General features: G+C 47.3%; 1 protein-coding gene across 2 annotated transcripts in view; it reads left to right on the forward strand.

The window, feature by feature from the left end:
- NSF (N-ethylmaleimide sensitive factor, vesicle fusing ATPase) overlaps positions 1 to 18,508 on the forward strand; it is a 72,918-nt gene that overhangs the window by 2,532 nt on the left and 51,878 nt on the right. For both annotated transcript variants that reach the window (XM_085040002.1, XM_085040001.1), the window contains exons 2-3: positions 10,649 to 10,734; positions 17,313 to 17,412. In XM_085040002.1, coding sequence (XP_084896128.1) covers positions 10,649 to 10,734; positions 17,313 to 17,412 — 186 coding nt within the window. The remainder of the gene's footprint in view (positions 1 to 10,648; positions 10,735 to 17,312; positions 17,413 to 18,508) is intronic.

Raw genomic sequence — 18,508 nt, forward strand, 5'->3', positions numbered from 1 at the left:
CGGAGCTGTGTTGGTGTAAATACAGAGCAGGCGGTGGGAGGAGGGAGGTGTGTGATATCTCCAGGCACAACAGGTGAGGCTGATGCTGGAACACTGATGCTGTTCTGTTGTCAGCGTTTTTAACAGGTGCTTCAACCTGGAGGATGAGAAGAGGAGCTTCAGTGACTCTTCCTGCCCTGAAAATCTGTCCTGCAATGCCTTTTAGAGCTTAATCTCCTTTATGGGACTCGTGTGATTCGATTTGCGCACGTACATCCTCCCAGGGAGAAATGAATGAGAAACAAAATATTTAAACTTGCAGTAACATTTTGAGTAATTCAGGTGAATGATAAGCCAAATCTGATTAATTGTGTGATGCTGTTTCAGGTGTGTTGCTCTGCTCCCCTAATTGCACTGGGTCTCTCCATGGCAAGGAAGAGACGGTGATTAGCCGTGATTGAAGTTTACAGGAAAAACAGTTTATGGTGATTAGAAATAATGGCTGTTTCTGTAATAATTTATTCTGTATCTCTGCATGGGGATCATTAGGCACACAGGCAAAGCAGTGAAGCATCTGCAGGAGAGGGAATGGGGGAAGCTGCTGTGTCTGGTTATGGATCCTTTGTACGAAGTGGACTGCTGGAAGTTCACTGGTGCTGTCTGCAACTAATTGGTTTGAACCACATCAGGAATTAGTTCCCAAAGGGATCTCGAAAGACCAGATGATTTCTGTGCCTTTTTCCAGTGAGTGTTAAGCTGTGAATCAGGCACAAGCTGTGTTTCTGCCTGTGTCTGCACCAGGGACTGGGATGGTGCAGGGAGCAGGCCTGTGTGATGCTCGTGTGGATGTTGGTGAGGATACCCCAGCAGAGACACTGTTCTTTAAGGAATATTAGATTTGTAATAGCTGAACTTGTGTAACAGTTCATAAGGATTAGAAATAGTGGCTTTTTTATGTGGTACCACTGGTGTTCCACATCCAGTTTTGTTCATCTGCTGTTTGGGGCTCCTTTGAGGCTGTGTTGTGTTTAGCCCAGTGAGAGCAGACACTGCCCTGTTGGCTCCTCAGAAAGATTCCTTTTGTGTTGGGTTGGATGTGGTTCTGGATTCACTCTGGTTCTGGATACTGTCTGACCCTGCAGAGTGGTGCTGTCACTCCTCTCGAGAGCCTGAGACTGAGCACAAGGTCCTGCTGGCATCTGGTGACACCAACTGTCCAGTCCAGAGGTGCAGCAGGAGTGGGAAGGTGGTGAAGGACAGACTGAGTCCCTTGGTGTTCTGAGGTGCTGAAGGCATTGCTGAACTCACCTTGATCTTCTTGTGCTTCCTGCAGTCATCATGGAATCATGGAATGGGTTGGGTTGGAAGGGACCTTAAAGCCCATCCTGTGCCACCCCTGCCATGGCCAGGGACACCTTCCACTGTCCCAGGCTGCTCTGTGCCCTGTCCAACCTGGCCTTGGCCACTTGCAGGGATCCAGGGGCAGCCACAGCTTCTCTGGCACCCTGAGCCAGGACCTTACCCACCCTCACAGGGAACAATTCTTTCCTAACTTTTAATCTATATGATATACCTGAAACAGCACTAGACAATTAATGACATTTGGCTTATCATTTGCTTAAATGATTTAAAAATATTTAAAATCTAGACAGAGTGGTTTTAGGTTGGGTAGGTTGGTAGGGATAGTGGGGGCTGGGTTTTGTGTTTATGGGTTAAAGCTGCAAGGTGTGATTTCTGATAACATATGGAACCAGCCTTCAGAGATTCAGGCGTTGTCAGGCAACTAAAGAAATGTTTGTGAATCAAACATTTAGTTCCTTCTTTCAGGCTGGTACTGATCTTGTCATTGTCACTTGGTTTTTTTTAGTATTTCCTAATGTGTGATATGAAGAAATGGGTTTTTAGCAATGTTTCAGGGAAATGGCAGAAAACTCAGTCTGAATCTCTATTTCTGAGATCACTTCTGCAACCTTGTACTTGTCTTGTGAAATCATCATAAATCAACTTGTGACCTGCTTTCAGGATTTCTGCCTTGCTGAATTACTTAAAATAAAATCCCAGAGTTTGTTAAAAACTCTAAAATTATTCAGAATAAAATTCTGACGACCATGTGAATATTTGTGGGCATGGGTGTCGCTGTTGAGCAGCTAGCAGAGTAATGACGGCACCAGTTCTCAGTGGCAAGAAGGAATGACCTTTATTGTTTTGATTTCATTACATATATAGAGTTCTCAAAAGTCACCCAGATTTGTCAGTTAGAAGCCTTCCCCCAGGCCTGATTGGCCAGGCCTGCACTGCCCAAGTTCTGGGACACTGTTCTAACAACATCCAAACTTTATCTTTATTTACAAAACACAAGAAAACTTCTCATGAGAAAAACCTGTGCTAGCCACACATGGGATATCTGACCCTGTCATCTTTGATTAATTTGTTGCTTGGCTCAGTGTTGCAGAAGCAGTGTGTCCAATCTTGTGCTTACAAAGTCACTGCAAAAGGGACATGTCAGTGCTGCCTCTCCATTTCCAGTTTTGGGGCTGCTGCTGTGTCACACCTCTTTTATTATGTGGACCTGCCAGAATAATTAAACTTAGTTATGAATTTTTCTTAGTAGGAAAAATATTTTTAAAAAGTGAGAAAATCTTTTTGAGGGTCATTTCAGGTGTGAATTTCTTAAGTATTACTTTCAAACTATTTTTTCCCCATAGCATGGCAAGATCTTCTCTTTTCCTGTCCTCTTCCTTGTCCTGTCAGAGCACAGAGGTCATTCAGGAGAAGACCCTGAGGCTCAGGATACATCGTGACTGAATTTGGAGGAAGTTCTGGCATAAAATCAGATCTGCTTGATTCCACAGAAGAGCAGTCCCTAGAAAGTACTGGCACTTCTGTTTTGCTGAATTGCCCACCAGGCAGGAGATGGTTTCAGTGCAATGAAATTACCAGTGATTCCTTTTTTCTTACATGAAAACAACTACAATGCAGGTCCCCATGTCATGGAGGGATCTGTTTTGGATCCAGAGTTGGTGGATGTGTCCAGATACCCTCAGAAGTGCAGGAGGGGACAAGCTTTAGGCAGAGCTGGTGCAGTGACACCCCTGAGCAGTGGGACAGAGGACTTGGTCTCTGCAGTGGCTTTGGAAGGATGAGGTTCAGCCTGGGGGCTCTCCATGATGCTCTCAGGATGCTGTCTCACATCAGGGAGGTTCTCGGGCAGAGAGCAGAGTTTTGTGACAAAATTGCCATATTTACCCTCTCCAGAAGGTTTTCTGATCCCCAGGAATTGCAGAGCTGTGTTGGAGAAGGTCTGTGAACAGAAAAAGCCAAACAAGAAACGCAGTTGCTAAAATTAATGGAAGAGCTTCCAGTGCTGTGTCTGAGTCAGCTGATTGTGCTGCTGCTCATAAAACCAAGGCTGGATATCCAGTTCCTCAGGCACTGCTGCCCTGCTGCTCTGCTCCCTCCTGTGCAGGCAATTCCTGCCCTCAGGGAGGTCAAAGGTTTGCAGCATGAAAAGATTTAACACGTTTCTCTGGTCTTCTGGGATGCAATAAAGCAATGACCTTCTATCAAAAAATCTGGAGTAATTGATGCCCTGGAGTTGTGTCATGTGCTTTTTCTGTGAAAAATAGAGCAATACTTGCAAGCTCTTGCATTTTAAACACAAACTGCTGGTGACTGGGTAGTGTTTGCTACATCAGAGTCCTGGGAAGTTCAGTGCCAGGTGCTGCCCTGTGTCCATGCTGGGGTGAGTGGTAAATCCTCAGGGACAGCAGCATCCTGGGCTTTTACAAGGCAAATTCCAGGTTTAAGAGTATATTTTTAACATTAACATATATTTGCATTGTCCCTGTTGCCATTGGGTAACTTCTTGAAATAAAGGGGTGGAAATTTTATATCCATGAGGTGTCCTCACAGGTGGTATGGCAAAATCCTGTGACCTGCATCTTGGTCCCACAACTTACTCTGGTTGGGTGGTGGTTCATTCCCTTGGCATTTTAAAAAGATGTTTGGATGAAACACAACAAGCAACAATTCCCTGTAATTAAATTGTTGATCATCCTGACTCGAGGAAGGAGTGTGAGGCAACATCCACTCAAAAAATGGATGTGTTAATTACAAATGCTGATATCCTGGATTGTTATTGCTTAGTGTGGAGGTGGAGCTGCTATTCCTGCTGAGCTGTCCCTGGGAGCAGCTCCCTGTGGCACAGCAGCTCAGGTACAGGTGTACTTCCTAAAATCACTGATCATATTGTAAGGAGCTGATCTGGAGAAGGACATCTCTGGGCAGAGCAACCTGTGTAATTCGACTGTAGATGCTCTGCTTGAAGAAGCTCTCCTTTAGCACTCTTGTTTCTTCTGCTCTGTTGGATCAGGCAATCCCATGGAAGTCTTCAGTATTGGGACTGCAAATTGTCTTTTTTGTGATGTTGGCAAATATTGGCAATAGCAGAGCCAGATTCCCAAAGCTGTGAGCACATCCTTAACTGCTCCAGGTAAACGCTGCTGGAGTGACAGGGCTGAGTTCATCTGAACTTTGCAAACCAAGGGAAGCAGCAGTAAACCCCAGTCTCCTTTCATTGTGGGAGAGGCCCCTCTGCCCTGATAAGATGCCAGGATGGGCTGTAATTTCCGGATTCAGACCCAGGGAGCACGGGGCTGCTCTCAGACAGAGAAACTGGCAAATGTGTTGAGTGTATGATAAAGAGTGGTCAATGGAGAGTTTGTGGTGTCTCCTGCTGTCCCTCTGTGCTGCAGGAGAGTTCTCTTGCCAGGCGAGGATGTTACCCCTGCCACGGGCAGTCAATGCAAGGAAAACATTCCCCATTTCATTTCCAGCCCTGGGCGATGCAGGAGGAGGTGGTGATGGGAGCTCTTCCCTTTCTCCTCCTCTGAGCTGTTTGGGTTTCTGCGTTGCACGGGGAGGTGATTCACAGCGTGGGAGCGGCTCAGGGGGTGTGGGAAGGAGGGATCCATCTCACCCAGGGTTCTCTGGACGCTGCACTGAGGCTGCCTTGGTGGTGGCTCACTCAGTGTTCCCTGGCTTTATCAAAAATGTGAATATAATTCTGAGATTTTAGCTTCCCAATGCATTCCTTTTTATTAGGAGAAAAAAAATCGGTATTTCTGAGTTTGTTACCAGGAGAGAATGCAGCTCCTTCCTGAAGAGAATAAAAGCTTCCAGCAAACAGAGGTCAAGTGGAGCAGGTGGAATGGCCAGAGGTGAGCAGGGAGTCAGGGTTGTGTGTTCCACGGACAGCAGCTTATCCTGCCAGCACAGCCATTGCAGGTCTGGAAAGGCCTGTCTGGCCAGGTCTGCTGGTCCAAAAAGTTCTTTATAGGTTGATTTCCTCTTGTGGCTGCAGAAATACAGAAGCTTTATTTAATTTTTTTTTTGACGTGTCCAGAAAAACCCTCTGCAAGTTACTAAACTTCCTTAGTTAATTTTTAAAATTATTTAGAACCACAGCATTTAGGACAACTCATGTTCCTGACTCTGGTCCCTGATGGTGACACCATGTTGTCATTCCTTTTATGAATATTACTGAATTGTTCTTTAGAGGAGCCTTGCTTTTGTCTTTAGTGTTTCCCTCTGTCGCAGAGCTGAGTCAGGGATCCATTCTGACCTGCCAGCCAGGAGCTGTGCTGATATTGGTGTTGTTTTGTGCCCATTTCTTCTGTCCTTCAGCATTGAGTTGTTGCTCAGCTCTGTGGGGTGTGTGAGTGTAGGGAGCAGGCACTCCCTGTGCTGAGAGCTTGGTTGGTCTCCTTCTCCCAGGCTGGTGCTGAGCCAGCTCTGGAGCTCATCCCCCTGCATGCTGGAGCTGCTGGTTGTCACCTGTGTGCAGCCAGAGGTGTCAATGTCCATCTCAGATCCTGATAATAATCATATAGAGTATTATCTATAATAAAGAAATAAAGGCAGTGCTTTGTGCATGTCTCTTTTCCATCAGGAGCATACTCCTGGATAATGTGTAGGATCTATGAATCATCATTTCAGTTCCCTGTTTATCTTCAGAGCTCCTTTGACATCATAATTCTTCCTGTCAGTATTCAAACTTCATTTTATTTGCAGACTCGTAGTGGTGAGTGAGTGTTTGCCTTGGAGTCAGCTGTGGTTCCACACAGCCTGCAGAGGCATCTCTGCTTGGGCTCTAGGGAATGTGGACTGAACTGCTTCCCAGGAATTCCACCTGCACAGGTGGTTCTCTGCCCTCTGTGGGTGATGAGGCTCTGGACTTGGAGAGACTTTGGTACCAAGCAGCTGCTACAGGAAAGCTTTTGGAGGTGAGATCCCATCTCAGTGCAGCTGAGAGGGCTCTGCAGGGGAAATGGAAATGTCTGGTACCCAGAGATGTCACATTTCCTAACAGTCCTCTGCCAGCACCTGTGTGCCAGAAATTCCATCTCTGTGCAGCTGCATGTACATGGGATGTGTATGTGTCTGTTTGACACAAAGGAGGATTTTAAACATACAGTTCTTCAACGATGTTTATCCTGTGCAATCCTTGTGAAAACAGTGCACAGAACAAAACCTGCCTTGGCTTTAGAAGCTGTTTCATAATCTCTTGCTCAGCATTAGGAAATGAAATGAGTTCAGATGTCTTGGATGAGGAACATCTCTGCCTTAGCACTTAATGTTTTAGCTCTTCCCAGTAACAGCTGACAGCAGTGCACTTCAGTCATTACCACAACCTTATCTCTGTTTCTCTGGGGAGAAACATATTTCCTTGGCTTCCTCTACCATCAACCTTAATGATTCACAGGACATAAATTGACAAAACACCAAAGGTGTCGTTTATGTATGTATGAAAATACCCAAATAACAGCACTGCTTTCTGGGCTGAGATCTCCTGAAATGGAAGAACATAGCCATAAACTAAAACACATCAAGCTCTGCCTTAACATGAGGAAGAATTTCTTCCCATTGAGGGTAGCAGAGCACAGGAACAGGCTGCCCAGGGAGGTCATGGAGACATTCCAAACACACCTGGACCTGCTCCAGGTGACCCTGCTTTTGCAGGGGGTAGGACTGGATGATCTCCAGAGCGCCCTTGTGATTTTGTGAACAAATTTGTTTCATATTTTTGGTGGAGGAAAATGAGTCCTTGCAGCTTTGGAAAAAAAAAAAATTCTGAAAGATCAGATGTTGTGGTGATTGTTTCTATTATGTAGCTGCTTGTTTTTGGGGCAACTTCTCTTTGTAAAAATAAAATATGCCAGCATCATTGAGCCTCCTGGGTTTTGAGGCAATGTTACTGCTTTGTCACAAACCCACAAGTGGGGTCCTTCATGTTTGTCTCTCAGAGTGAGATTTATCACTCCATCATATGGCCTTGTTTTTCTCTTTGCAAATGGAATGATGGAGCAGACTTGGATTTAATAGCAGGTGCTGCCTGGCTGATGCTGGATGATGGATGCTGTAGCTGGCAATGCTTTTGCAGTGTGCAGTCACCTCCTTAGGACTTTGCAGTCCTTGGAGTCTCCTCTTTGCATAAACCAGAACAGTACCTGGAGGCAGGGAAGGTTCTTTTTGAGTTTAATTGACTTTCTTTTAAGCCAAATTTGTCTATGCTGTGGACATGGGTGTGGGAGTTTGTGGGTCACCTCCAGCCTGGCAGTGCCAGGGGGTGACTGCAGCAGGTGGCATCTGCTGTCACCTGCAGGAGCTGCTCTCTAGTTTATTAGAGCTGTGTCTTGCCTGGTTGCCAGCAGTGACCTGTCAGTTTGCTTAAAATTAGTTTGTGTAAATCTACTTTGAGATTCCTAGAAGTACTCACAAGGATTATTCTGCCCCTGTTCCCTGATGTGTGTAAGTGCAGGCAGCGGGTGTGGGATGGCAGGGAGGGGAGAGGGGCAGGTTCTGAGAGTCCTTGTGCTGCTCTCCTGGGAGGCTGGAACCCAAAATGCAAGAGTTTTGAGTGCTCCTGACAGTAGCATCACTGGCATATGCCAGCCATGTGTTCCAGCCCTGGACTGCTGTGTTTATGTCAGAAAAGCTTCCACAGGAGCAGCCAGTGCTGCTGTCCTGGCTGTGACAGCTCAGCTGCTTGACAGACAGGGATCCATCCCTGTGAGCAGCAGCTGTGGGACATGAGCTCTGGGAGAAGGCAGGTAAGAGGAAGCCCCTGCAGCTCCCCACAACAGTGTGTTCCTCCTTCCTGCCTGAGTGATTTCCAGTTTAATTGTCACCTCTTCCATGACCAGATTTCCTTAAGTTGTCCCTTACTCCCTTGTGGAACTCCATGCCTGGGAGTGACACCCTTGTCTCGCAGCTGTGTGATGATTAAAAAACCTTCTCAGAACATAGATAATGTTCTGAAGATCCGCAAAATCTTAGAGCTGGAGGAGGGTGTGTACTGGAGAGCTGGGAGCAGAGATGCTGCCTGAAACGTTGGTCATTGCCAGGGAGAAAGGAGCTCCTGCCAGACACCCCGGCAGGAGGATGAGCCAGGCTCTGGGATGGTTGGCACAGTCGGTGCTGCAGCAGCAGCAGCCACCTTATTTTACGTGTCAGACACCCAAGGGTGTTTTGCCATCGCCTCTCCTCTGCTGCAGAGCTTGCAAGAGGAGCAGTTGTTGCTGGATTTGGAATGCATTCCTTGATATTCCTGCATTTCCTAAAGCACAGTGTTCCAAGTGCAGCCTGGAACGGCAGCTTGGCCAGGCGCTCGCTGTGTGTAGGAAGCGGTTTGTCACTGAGGATTAAAAATGCAGTTGAGGACTAGTGCTGTAAAAAGGTTTAATCCACGAGCTCCGTGTCCAGTTTTCTCCAGAAATATCCCCTGTAATGCGTTTTATCAGGGCATGTCCTTCACAAAACCGTGCCCTGCAGATGGGAGGAGAAGTGATAAAATGGTGAATGTTTGCTGTGAAATGCCCCAAGCCAAGGCGCCTCAGCAGGCAGGTTGTGTATCTCAGAAATCCACTGATGGCATACATTTTATTACAAGAACATTTGAGTCTTTTATTACACTCAGCTTTCAGGTAGATAAATCTGTTTCAAGGCTGAAAATGGAATCTTTTTTGGTTGTCACATATGTCAAAGGCAATTGAGCATTACTCAGTAAAAGTAATGAATTGGTCCTTTTCTAAATAGCAAGTACTTGAGACAAATCACATTGTGCCATAAAAGTTGATCTGAGCTTTAGAGCAGGCTGGCTGCAGGCCACACTGGGGGGGAATTTCTCTGATTCTTGTCCCAGAGGGGCTGGGGGAGGAAGGCTGAGCAGGACAATAACTCTTGGGAAATGATTTAGATGTGTGTGTTGGGATCAGTGTGTTTTCTGTGCTTGCTGCTGGGATTTAAGGGTGTCTTAAGAGAAAATCCATCCTGAATTGCTTTTAGGGGTAGGTTGACACTGTCAAATCGTTTCTGTTGCACAGCCTGCAAATTTGTATCTGACACAGGTAGCTGTACTTTGATTCTGGAAAGGACACCTTGGGGGGCCAGTTTAGCTTTTCCCCAAATGAAATTCTTCAGTGTCTAGCTAATAATGGAAACATCCTGCCTTTTCCATCCCTTTCTCCACTTCTGGAGGCATTTGGATCCCAATTTTCATCGTTCAGCCATTGTTTGTGGTGCAATTCTGCAGGAGCAGGTGGGGTAAGGGTGTAGGATGGGGCTGAAGTCCCTGTGCTGTCCTCCCCCCGTGCTCCATCCTGCCTCGTGATGGGGATGGGCAGCCTGGGCTGGGAGTGCTGCTATTTCGGTTTTTAATTGCTGATTGATGAGTAACAGTGGAAAGGACAAAAAGGAACGGATGCTCTTGAAATAGGATTGGTCCTCTGACATTAGAAAATAGAATAGGGGGAGGACTCCCCCACAAAATTTGTTGCAGTAATTTTTTTCATAGTGATAGGCTGGAATTAACTATTTGACTAAATTTGCTTCTCTGTTACAGATCTGGGAGGTTTCCTATAGAGTAGTAAATATTCACATTATGGTATTCTGTGATAGTTCTTTTGAGAAGTGATACAAAGGAATTGTGGGGCTGGAGAGCAGCTGGCTGAGGCTGAGCCTTCCTGTGGACTCTCAGTGCCGCCCTGTACTGCACTGGGTGAAGGGGTATCTGCAGAATGGGTATGCTGAAATTCCAGTTGTCTGAGTTATGTCAGGGAAGAGGGAAAGTCCCACCTTTATCCCACCCTTTCTCCCCACATGGTTTCTCTCAAACCCAGGCCAGCACTGTGAGACAGGGTTCCCCAGGGCTGCAGGGGACCTGCTCTGGCTCCAGGCTGCTTTCCCTTAGCAGCTTTCAGAATATCCCAGTGTCCTGGTGCAGGGCAAGGAACACCTTGCAGGGAATGCTGGTTACCTGCTGCATTCAGGGAAGTTTCACGAGTGCCAGGGTTCACTTGCAACTTAACAGTGTTTGCCTTGCAGGCTTTCTCCCAGGTAATTTTAAAGTATTTATTGTAGGTAGAGTAGAAAATACAGAGTACATGATACTCCCCAAATGCAGAGCTTTGGGCTACAAGTACCTGTGACACATGGAAGTGTTTGGAGAAACCAGGAAGAGGAGCCTGTTGTTACCACTGAGCTCTCAGAGTGTGCCAGGACTCACAAGGCCTGTTTTGTGCTTTGTGGGTTTGCAGAAGTCTTGAGGCTTGGCTTTATAAAGGAAAAACAGAATTTTATTTGACCTTTTCCCCTCCCTCCTCTCTTGTAGCCTATGCAAGCAGCGAGATGTCCCACTGATGAGCTGTCCTTAACCAACTGTGCTGTGGTGAACGAGAAGGACTTCCAGTCTGGACAGTAAGTCTGTGCTTCTGCTCTTTCAGCTTTTAACCAAAAAGGAATTGTTTTCAAAATCTGGATGGAGGGGGAGTGACATTTCAGATTTGGAAAGGTGAACACAGCACCTTTTTGATTAACAGCACAGTTCTGATTAACAAAACTTTGGTGTCTTTAGAGATCAGAACTTTAATGTGGCTCTTTCTGCAAATGGGAAATGGTGGATGAAGGGTGACTTTTTCTGAAGCATTTCTCCCTTGGGAGAAATCTGCTTAGCTAATAGAATCATTATTTTAATGAAGAACTTTTTGTGATCTTTTTTGTTTGTTTTGGTTTTGCTGTTGTTCCTGTTACACAGTGAGAATATTTGAACTATTTCAAAACCGATGTTATCATTTTATTGTGTTACTCGGGGCATGTTCTCACTTTCACATCATATGGGAGTGCTGAGCAGAGCCAGGAGAACTCCCTCTTGTTCTCGGGGTTTTCATGCACAAGAACAAAAGGGAAAAGCAGTAGTGTGGGCACAACAAGTTGGATTCTTTAATTGCAGTTCTGGGGTGGCTAATAGAATCTGACTCTGGGGTTTACTTAGGTGGAAAACACATGAATTTTTCAGCTCAGCCCACACAGAAGGGTTTTGTATTAAAAGAAGCCAATTCACATACTCAGTTTCCTTGCTTTGCTGCAGCTTTAGGGAAGCTCTGACAGACTTTAGTATGTAGGTTGTAGACAGAAGTCATTAATTTCAGCTGAAGGGGAGTATCACATGCAGCACAAGGCAGAAGGGCTTGGGTTTGAAAAATGGGAAAGAATGTTAAAGGAGATACTGAATTATATATCCAGGCCACAGATAAAATACCTGCCCCAGGTGAGCTCTGCTAAGTTGGAGAACACAGTGGTGCTGAGCTGCAGGAATGCAGGGATGTGTTTAGGACTCACCTCGCTGTGCTGTCAGTCAGCTCTGCTGCCCTGGGACCTGTCCTGGCCCTGGAGCGATGAACTGACCTGTGATTTCATGAGCCCAACTTGAGTATAAAATGCCAAAACCAGTCAAAACCAGTCCCCTAAAAACCCCAAAAAAGGGGTCAGAACTTTTAGAGTCAGAAGCAGGCAAAAGTGTCTGCTTGGACACGGAAGTGTCTGATCTTTTCAAAGGATGGTTTTCCCCAGGTAGATTTTTTTTCCAAAGTAATTGAGTTACAGAAATACCTGAACTGAGCATTGTACCTCATGCATTATAAAAACTTTAATTTCCTCCAATATGGATGTCCTGGAGGGACCCAGCTGCCAGACCTGCAGCCGGCTGTGTTCCTTTCTCTTCCAGAACCCTCTCTCCTGGCATTTGTGGCAGCTGCAGGAAGCAGTGCCCCGGGAAGTGCTGGCTAAGCAGGCTGGCTGTGGCTCTGGCTGTTCCCATTCTCCTGAGAGCTGTTGATTTCTGCAGTCAGTGCTCACACACCAGCAGTGTGTTTGGTTGGGAGCAGCTGCTGCAGACGCTTTGCAGTGTCAGATGGGAGCCCAGGGAAGCTCCCGGTGTTCCGGCAGTGCTGGGGCTGGAATTGGTGCTGCATTGCAGATCCCTGGAGCCAGCCCTGGCTCAGCTCCCTCAGCATGGCTGCCTGCTCACAGTGGCTCTTGGTGACAGTCCTACAAAGGGCTCTGCTCTAACACTGCCGTTTGCTGCTGGGGGTGTAGAGCTGGAGCTTGCCCTTGCATCAAGGAGATGATTTCAACCCAGGATGCTGCTGATCATCTTCTCGTGCTTAGTTTTCTGCATCTCCTGAGCTGGGCAGGGATGAGTCAGCGCTCAGTCTGCAGGAGTTCACGGGAGGCCATGCAGTGTTATCCCAATGGATGGTGTGGAATGGTTTGGGAAGTGGCACCATCCTGAGCTCCTGTGTCCTGCTTCTACTTTGAGGACTTCTGGTGCAGTTTGGAGAGAGAAACCAGTTCTGAAAATATCCAGGCTGTGAGGGGACAGCAGTCAGGGCAGGTTATCTCAACGGCAGGTTTTTGTTCATTGTTCTTCTCTGTTATTCCTGCCTTTCACATGGCAAGACCATCCCTCTCTCAGGCCAGTTTATTTTCTGAGGAGCCCTTGCTGAATGACTGCTGTGGGTTTCCAAACATGCACTGTATGGGATGAAATGCCTGCTGGCACCTCCACACGGATACCTGAGTCATCCCCTCCCTCACAGGAGCTCTGCTTGAGCTTCAGCAACAGAAAAACTGATGAACTCCCAGGTTAAATTATGTCTGGTGGAGTTTCTCTTCGTGTGCTCAGCCTGGCCAGCAAACTCACCAGCAGTTTCCTGGGCTCAGTTTCCCTGGAGCCCTTCCTAAGAGCTGGCATGGTTCTCACCGTTCCAGGCGAGGATTTACACACGGAATAGAGCAGCAGCTTTGCCTGGGAGAGCTCTGGGAGCTGTCTGGCCCTGGTGATTCGTTGTTCCTTTTGTTCATCTATAAGCAGAAGCTCTTAATGAGGTTGAGATTTCTCCCATGTGTCTCCATGAGCTCTTTGAGCTTCTTCCTGGTAAATACCAGTGTAGAAAAATGCATTTAGTTTTTCTGCTATTGCCTTAGTTTGAGCATTTGTAGTACTTACAGCCTGTTGGAAGCTGCCTGCTCCTGCTGTCCTTGAGAAGAAACATGCTTGTTCCTGCGCCTTATGCAGATTTTTCTCACAGAACCTGTCAGGATTTGACCTTTCCTAGTATTTTCTTTCAAAAATCTTTTTTTTTCTATTTTTCCTTTTTTTTCTGCCTGGCATCTATTTGCCACATGTCAGGCTTAGCTGTCTTTTCTGGAAATGGTTTTGGTGAATGGAATGCTCCAACATAGTAATTGTTATCAAATCTTTGTGGATACTCCTCCCTAATATTTTTACCAGGTATTCTAATTTTCTTGCATTTTGCTTTTTTGAAGTGAAGCCCAGCAGTGGTGGAGTTTGTTTCTTCCTGTGGAGAAGCTGAATCTCTGCATGGTGAAATCACTGTTGTGTGCACTGCTCAGGATCCATTTGGGGCTATAAAAAGCTTTAATTTTGGGTCTTTTCCTGTCTGATGAGCTGTGTTCAGTCAGGTGTTAGTTGTCATCAAGTGTATTTTGTGGTGAAATATTCCAGAATTGTAGCTGGAACTTGTGTGTTGCCTCTGGGCATGTTTCTCTCACACTGCAGTGTCACACCTTCCTCTCCAGCTGGTCGTGTGTCGATACTAATTTGGATTACTGTGGATGATGCTGTGCTGGAAAACTCCTGCTTTCAGTCCTGGCCTCCTGGACAGCTCTCTGCTTTATCCACTGCTTGTTTTAGAGTGAGCTTTCCTTGGAGCAGCATTCCATCTGGGAAGGACCACTGCCTGTCCCTGCTGCTGGCACTCTCCCTAATCATGGAGTCATGCAATGCTTGGGGCTGCAAGGGGATCTTCAAGCCCATCCAGTGCCACCCCCTGCCATGGGCAGGGACACCTTCCACTATCCCAGGGTGCTCCAAGTCCCGTCCAGCCTGGCCTTGGACACTTCCAGGGATGGGGCAGCTACAGATTTACTGGGCAACCTGTGCCAGTGCAAGCTGTTCCTGGCTAATGCACCCCGAAGGGATGTTGCCCACCTTGGCTGCAGGGATGTGTTGCTGGCTCCTGTTGAGCTCATTGTCCACCTGGATTCCAGAGCTTCTTCGTCCCCAGTTGGCCCCCAGTCTGCACTGGTGCATGGGATTGTTCCCCTGCGTGGAAGGACTTTGCACTTTCCCTTATTGAACTTGATGGGATCTGTCAAGGTCCATCTGAGCAGCAGCTCACCAGTTGTGTCCCCTGTGGCTGGCTGAGGAGTTTTGTCCCTTTGGCTGCTCAGGAATGAAGGGGTTAAATAGTTTGGCCCCACATGGACACCTGGGTTGGGCACATCCCAGTGACCTGCAGTGGGGTTTGATGCTGTTGGCTGCAGCCCCAAGTGCAGCAGTTCAGCCTCCAGCCCCTCCCTGCCCAGTCTGTATCACAGCATGTCACAGGCTGTGTGGAAAGTTTGCTAATGTTGGGATAAATCCAGCTCTCCCTTCAGCCTCAGAGCTCACCATTTCATTGGAGAAAGCTGTCATGCTGGTCAGGACAGATTTTCCTTTGTAAATCCATGCTGACCTCTCCTAAATCCAAGCTCAGAGTGACTCCCAGTCACTTTCCTGTGCTTTAATATGTTTGGTTTCCCAGATCAGTCGCTCTGTCACTTCCCTAGGGAGTAAGGTGAGGCTGACCAGCCTGTAATTCCTTGGATCCTCCTACTTGAAGGCAGGAGTGACATCTGCTGTCTTCCAGTCTCCATAAACCTTCCCTGGCTGCCATGCAGCACCAATAAATGCCTTGCTCTCCCCTGTGACATTTGTATGGAACTTCACCGCCTGTACCAGGTTCCTGGATTTACGCCTGGGGCAGGAGGAGGAGGAGAGGGAAGGGTGTCCTGGCAGCTGATGGGTGATTTTGGGTCAGAACCAGTGAGGGCTCAGCTCAGTATCTGCCTGTGGGAGCTCTGTTGTCACTTTGGTGTGTTGAAAATGCCTCTGACCCTGCCAAGCCACTAAGTGCCAGCAGTGCCTGGGGCGGCTTGCAGGTGACAGCTGGCCATGGCTCCTGGTTTGGGCTGCCATGGCTCCTGGTTTGGTCTACACTTCCTCTTGTCTCCAAGGGCCATATGTTCATTCCTGCCATGTGGCTGGAGCTGTTCTGCACACAGGAACTGCCAGTGCAGATCCCTTGGATGGTGCTGGATTGGCTGGGCATGTGCAAGTGAAAGTGTAGGGAGCATATGTGCATGGAAAACATGGACTGAAGGGAGGGAGGAGGGCCAGCAGTGTGGGCCTGGGCTGCCAGCACAGCTCACCCTGCCCTTCCTGACCGTGGGGTTGGTGAGGGGGATGAAATTCCACAGTGCCAGCAGCTGTGAGAGGAAGATGAGGGGAACCCCAATTCCACCATCACCCTGCTGCCAGAGCACACAAATCCCAGCCTCCTTTGGTTTTGCTTTCTCATGCCAGCAAGCTGTCTGCCTATCACATGATAAGAGCTATCAGGCATAGTCTGAGGAGAGGTGTAAGCAGCTTTTGAGTATCTTTGTTGCTGACAGCTTCAATTCTGAGTGTGACAGACAGGCACATGCCATGGCTGCTGCTGTGTCTGCTCCTGACTGCTTGTATTGCTCTGCTTTTATAACTGTTCTATGATGGAATCATGGAATCATTAAGGAAAAGCCTCCTGGGTCATCGAGTCCAACCTGTTCCTGATCACCACCTTGTCACCTAGCACTGAGTGCCACATCTAGGCCTACTTTGGAAACTTCCAGGGATGGGGATCCCACTGCCTCCCTGGGCAGCCCCTTCCATGATGTTCTTCCTGATGTTCTATCCAAACCCTGGTCATGATGTTCTTCCTGATGTTCTCTCCCCTGGTCCAGCCTGAGGCTATTCCCTCTCATCCTGTCCCTATTCCCTGGGAGCACAGCCTGCCCTCCTGGCTGCCCCCTCCTGTTAGGAGTTGTGGAGAATGAGAAGGTCCAGGCTGAGCCCACCCAGTCCCCTCAGCACCCACACACCAAAACAAAAAAAAAAAAACACCCAAACCACACCCCAACACCAACCACACCAACACAACCAAAAAAACAAAACAAAAACACCCCCACAAACCACACAACCCACCCAACAGACACTACTCCTGGGGCTCCAGCCCCTTCCCAGCTCCATTCCCTTCCCTGGGCACATTCCAGCCCCTTAAGGTCTTCCTTGCAGTGAGGAGCCAGAACTGACCTGAGAACTCAAGGGCCTCATCACCTGTGGCCTCACCAGTGTCCAGCACAGGGGACAGTCATGCCCTGGGCCTGCTGGCCCCACCATTTCTGATACAGGCCAGGTGCCCTTGGCCTTTTTGCCCACCTGGGCACACATCAGCTCCTTTTCAGCTGCTGTTGATCAGCACCCCCAGGCCTTTTCCCAAAGGGTCTCTTTCCAACAGTATGATGCTGTTTTTTCAGCCACTCAGATGTTGAGTTCAGGACCAGTTGGTCACTTGCAGTAAGGGGCGCAGCCTCAGGGCCTGTGTGATTTTACTTATTGTACAGAAATTCCTCCAATTTTTTTCTAAACAATATACTCAGATCCCTGTATGGGCTTTGCACCTACTTCTTGTTGGCATCACACCTGGGGATAGTGCTTGTATGAGGGAAAAATATTGATGCTTTGGTGTTAATGCTTGAGATGTGAAACTGCTGTTGATTTTTAGCTGCAGCAGCCTCAGTGCTTGTTAGTGTGGTTTGGTTCTCTCTCATTTTTACAGTGCAATCCTGAAGTAAAGGGCTACTGGGGGGGGATATAAATAGTAATTTTTGGTGCAATTTTTTGCAGTTGGGCTTTGAGATCCCTTTGTACCAGTGAGGGTGATGGGCTCTGTCACCCTGCTGGGTGTCTGTGCTGGGCTGTGGCTCCAATGCTTCTGGTTTCCCTGTGGAGCCCCAGAGATAAGCTGGGTGTTTCTATTGAGTTCTCGCAGCACTGTGAGCAATGCAGAACCCTCCTGGTACACATCAAAGTAAAATACTGTTTTCTTTTCTAGGCATGTTGTGGTGAAGACCTCTCCCAACCACAAATACATCTTCACGCTGAGAACTCACCCCTCGGTCGTCCCTGGCAGCATCGCCTTCAGCTTGCCCCAGGTATGGGGTGGTTGGACTTCCTGCTCTGCTGCAGAATAAGTAAAATCTCTTTTGGGATCAGGGTTGAAGAGAAGTTTTCTAATTGGAATAACTATATGCTGCAAATTTGATTTCTGACAGCAAAAGTTCAAGGAGGCTTTTACTACAACTGAAGTGACCATGTTTGTGTTACTTTGATCTATTTTTAGTGCATGGTGGGATAAAGGTACTGGAAAAGGTGTAATTTAACCTTTTAAAAATCCACCAGAAACAAACTATTTGAAAAGGAAAAGCCTAAGCAATATCTGCCCTTTGTGAATTCTTATTGTTTCCCTTAAAGGGTTTGCTGTGTTTTTCTTTCTTAAGACCTGCCGGAAGTTTTATTGACTACAGTCAGTCATTGTTAGTATTTTTAGATGAAAAGTGCAAGGAAATGCATAAAATAAATTGTCTCCTCTTTCTTAATTAGTTCATCATCAGATGTTAAATCATGGTTAGAATAAATAATGAATATAATTAACTTCTAGATCAAAAAATGAAGCTTGTAGCTTTTAACTGCTCACCCTGAGTCTCATCCCATGAACCTGCAGCAGTTGTGGTCTCTGTCAGTGCTTTCATATCTCCCTGCTCCAAAGCCCAGTCTCTGTGCTGCAAACACCTTTTCTCCTCAGCACATCTTGGCTGAAGCCCCCAGATGACATTTTGCCTTTTGGTGTGCTGCTGGAACTATGTTTGTCCAGCTGAGTGAATGGGGAACACTGGTGAATGTTGTGTTCACCAGTGTCTGGCTGTGGTTTGTGATGCCCAAACTCCTGATCAGCAGGAGATGTTGTGTTGTTCAAATCAGTGCACTCAGGTCTAGGGTTGTTTTTTGTGTTTTACAGTTGTTGTTGTGGGGCCAGGGGAGCCCCTCTGCTGAAATGAGCCCTGGTGCTCCCCTTGGAGAAGGGGCTGGGTAGGGAGTGTTGCAGCTACTGGGAGGTGAATCCTTGATTTCATAGAACCATAAAGTAGTCTGGGTTGGAAGGAACCTTCAAAGACCGTTTGGTCCAACCCCCTGCAGTGAGCAGGGACATTTCCCAACAGACCAGTTTGTTCACAGCCCTTGTCCAGTGTG

The sequence above is a fragment of the Lichenostomus cassidix genome, chromosome 27 (assembly GCF_008360975.1).
Source record: "Lichenostomus cassidix isolate B80296 chromosome 27, HeHo_3.0, whole genome shotgun sequence".
Taxonomy (NCBI): domain Eukaryota; kingdom Metazoa; phylum Chordata; class Aves; order Passeriformes; family Meliphagidae; genus Lichenostomus; species Lichenostomus cassidix.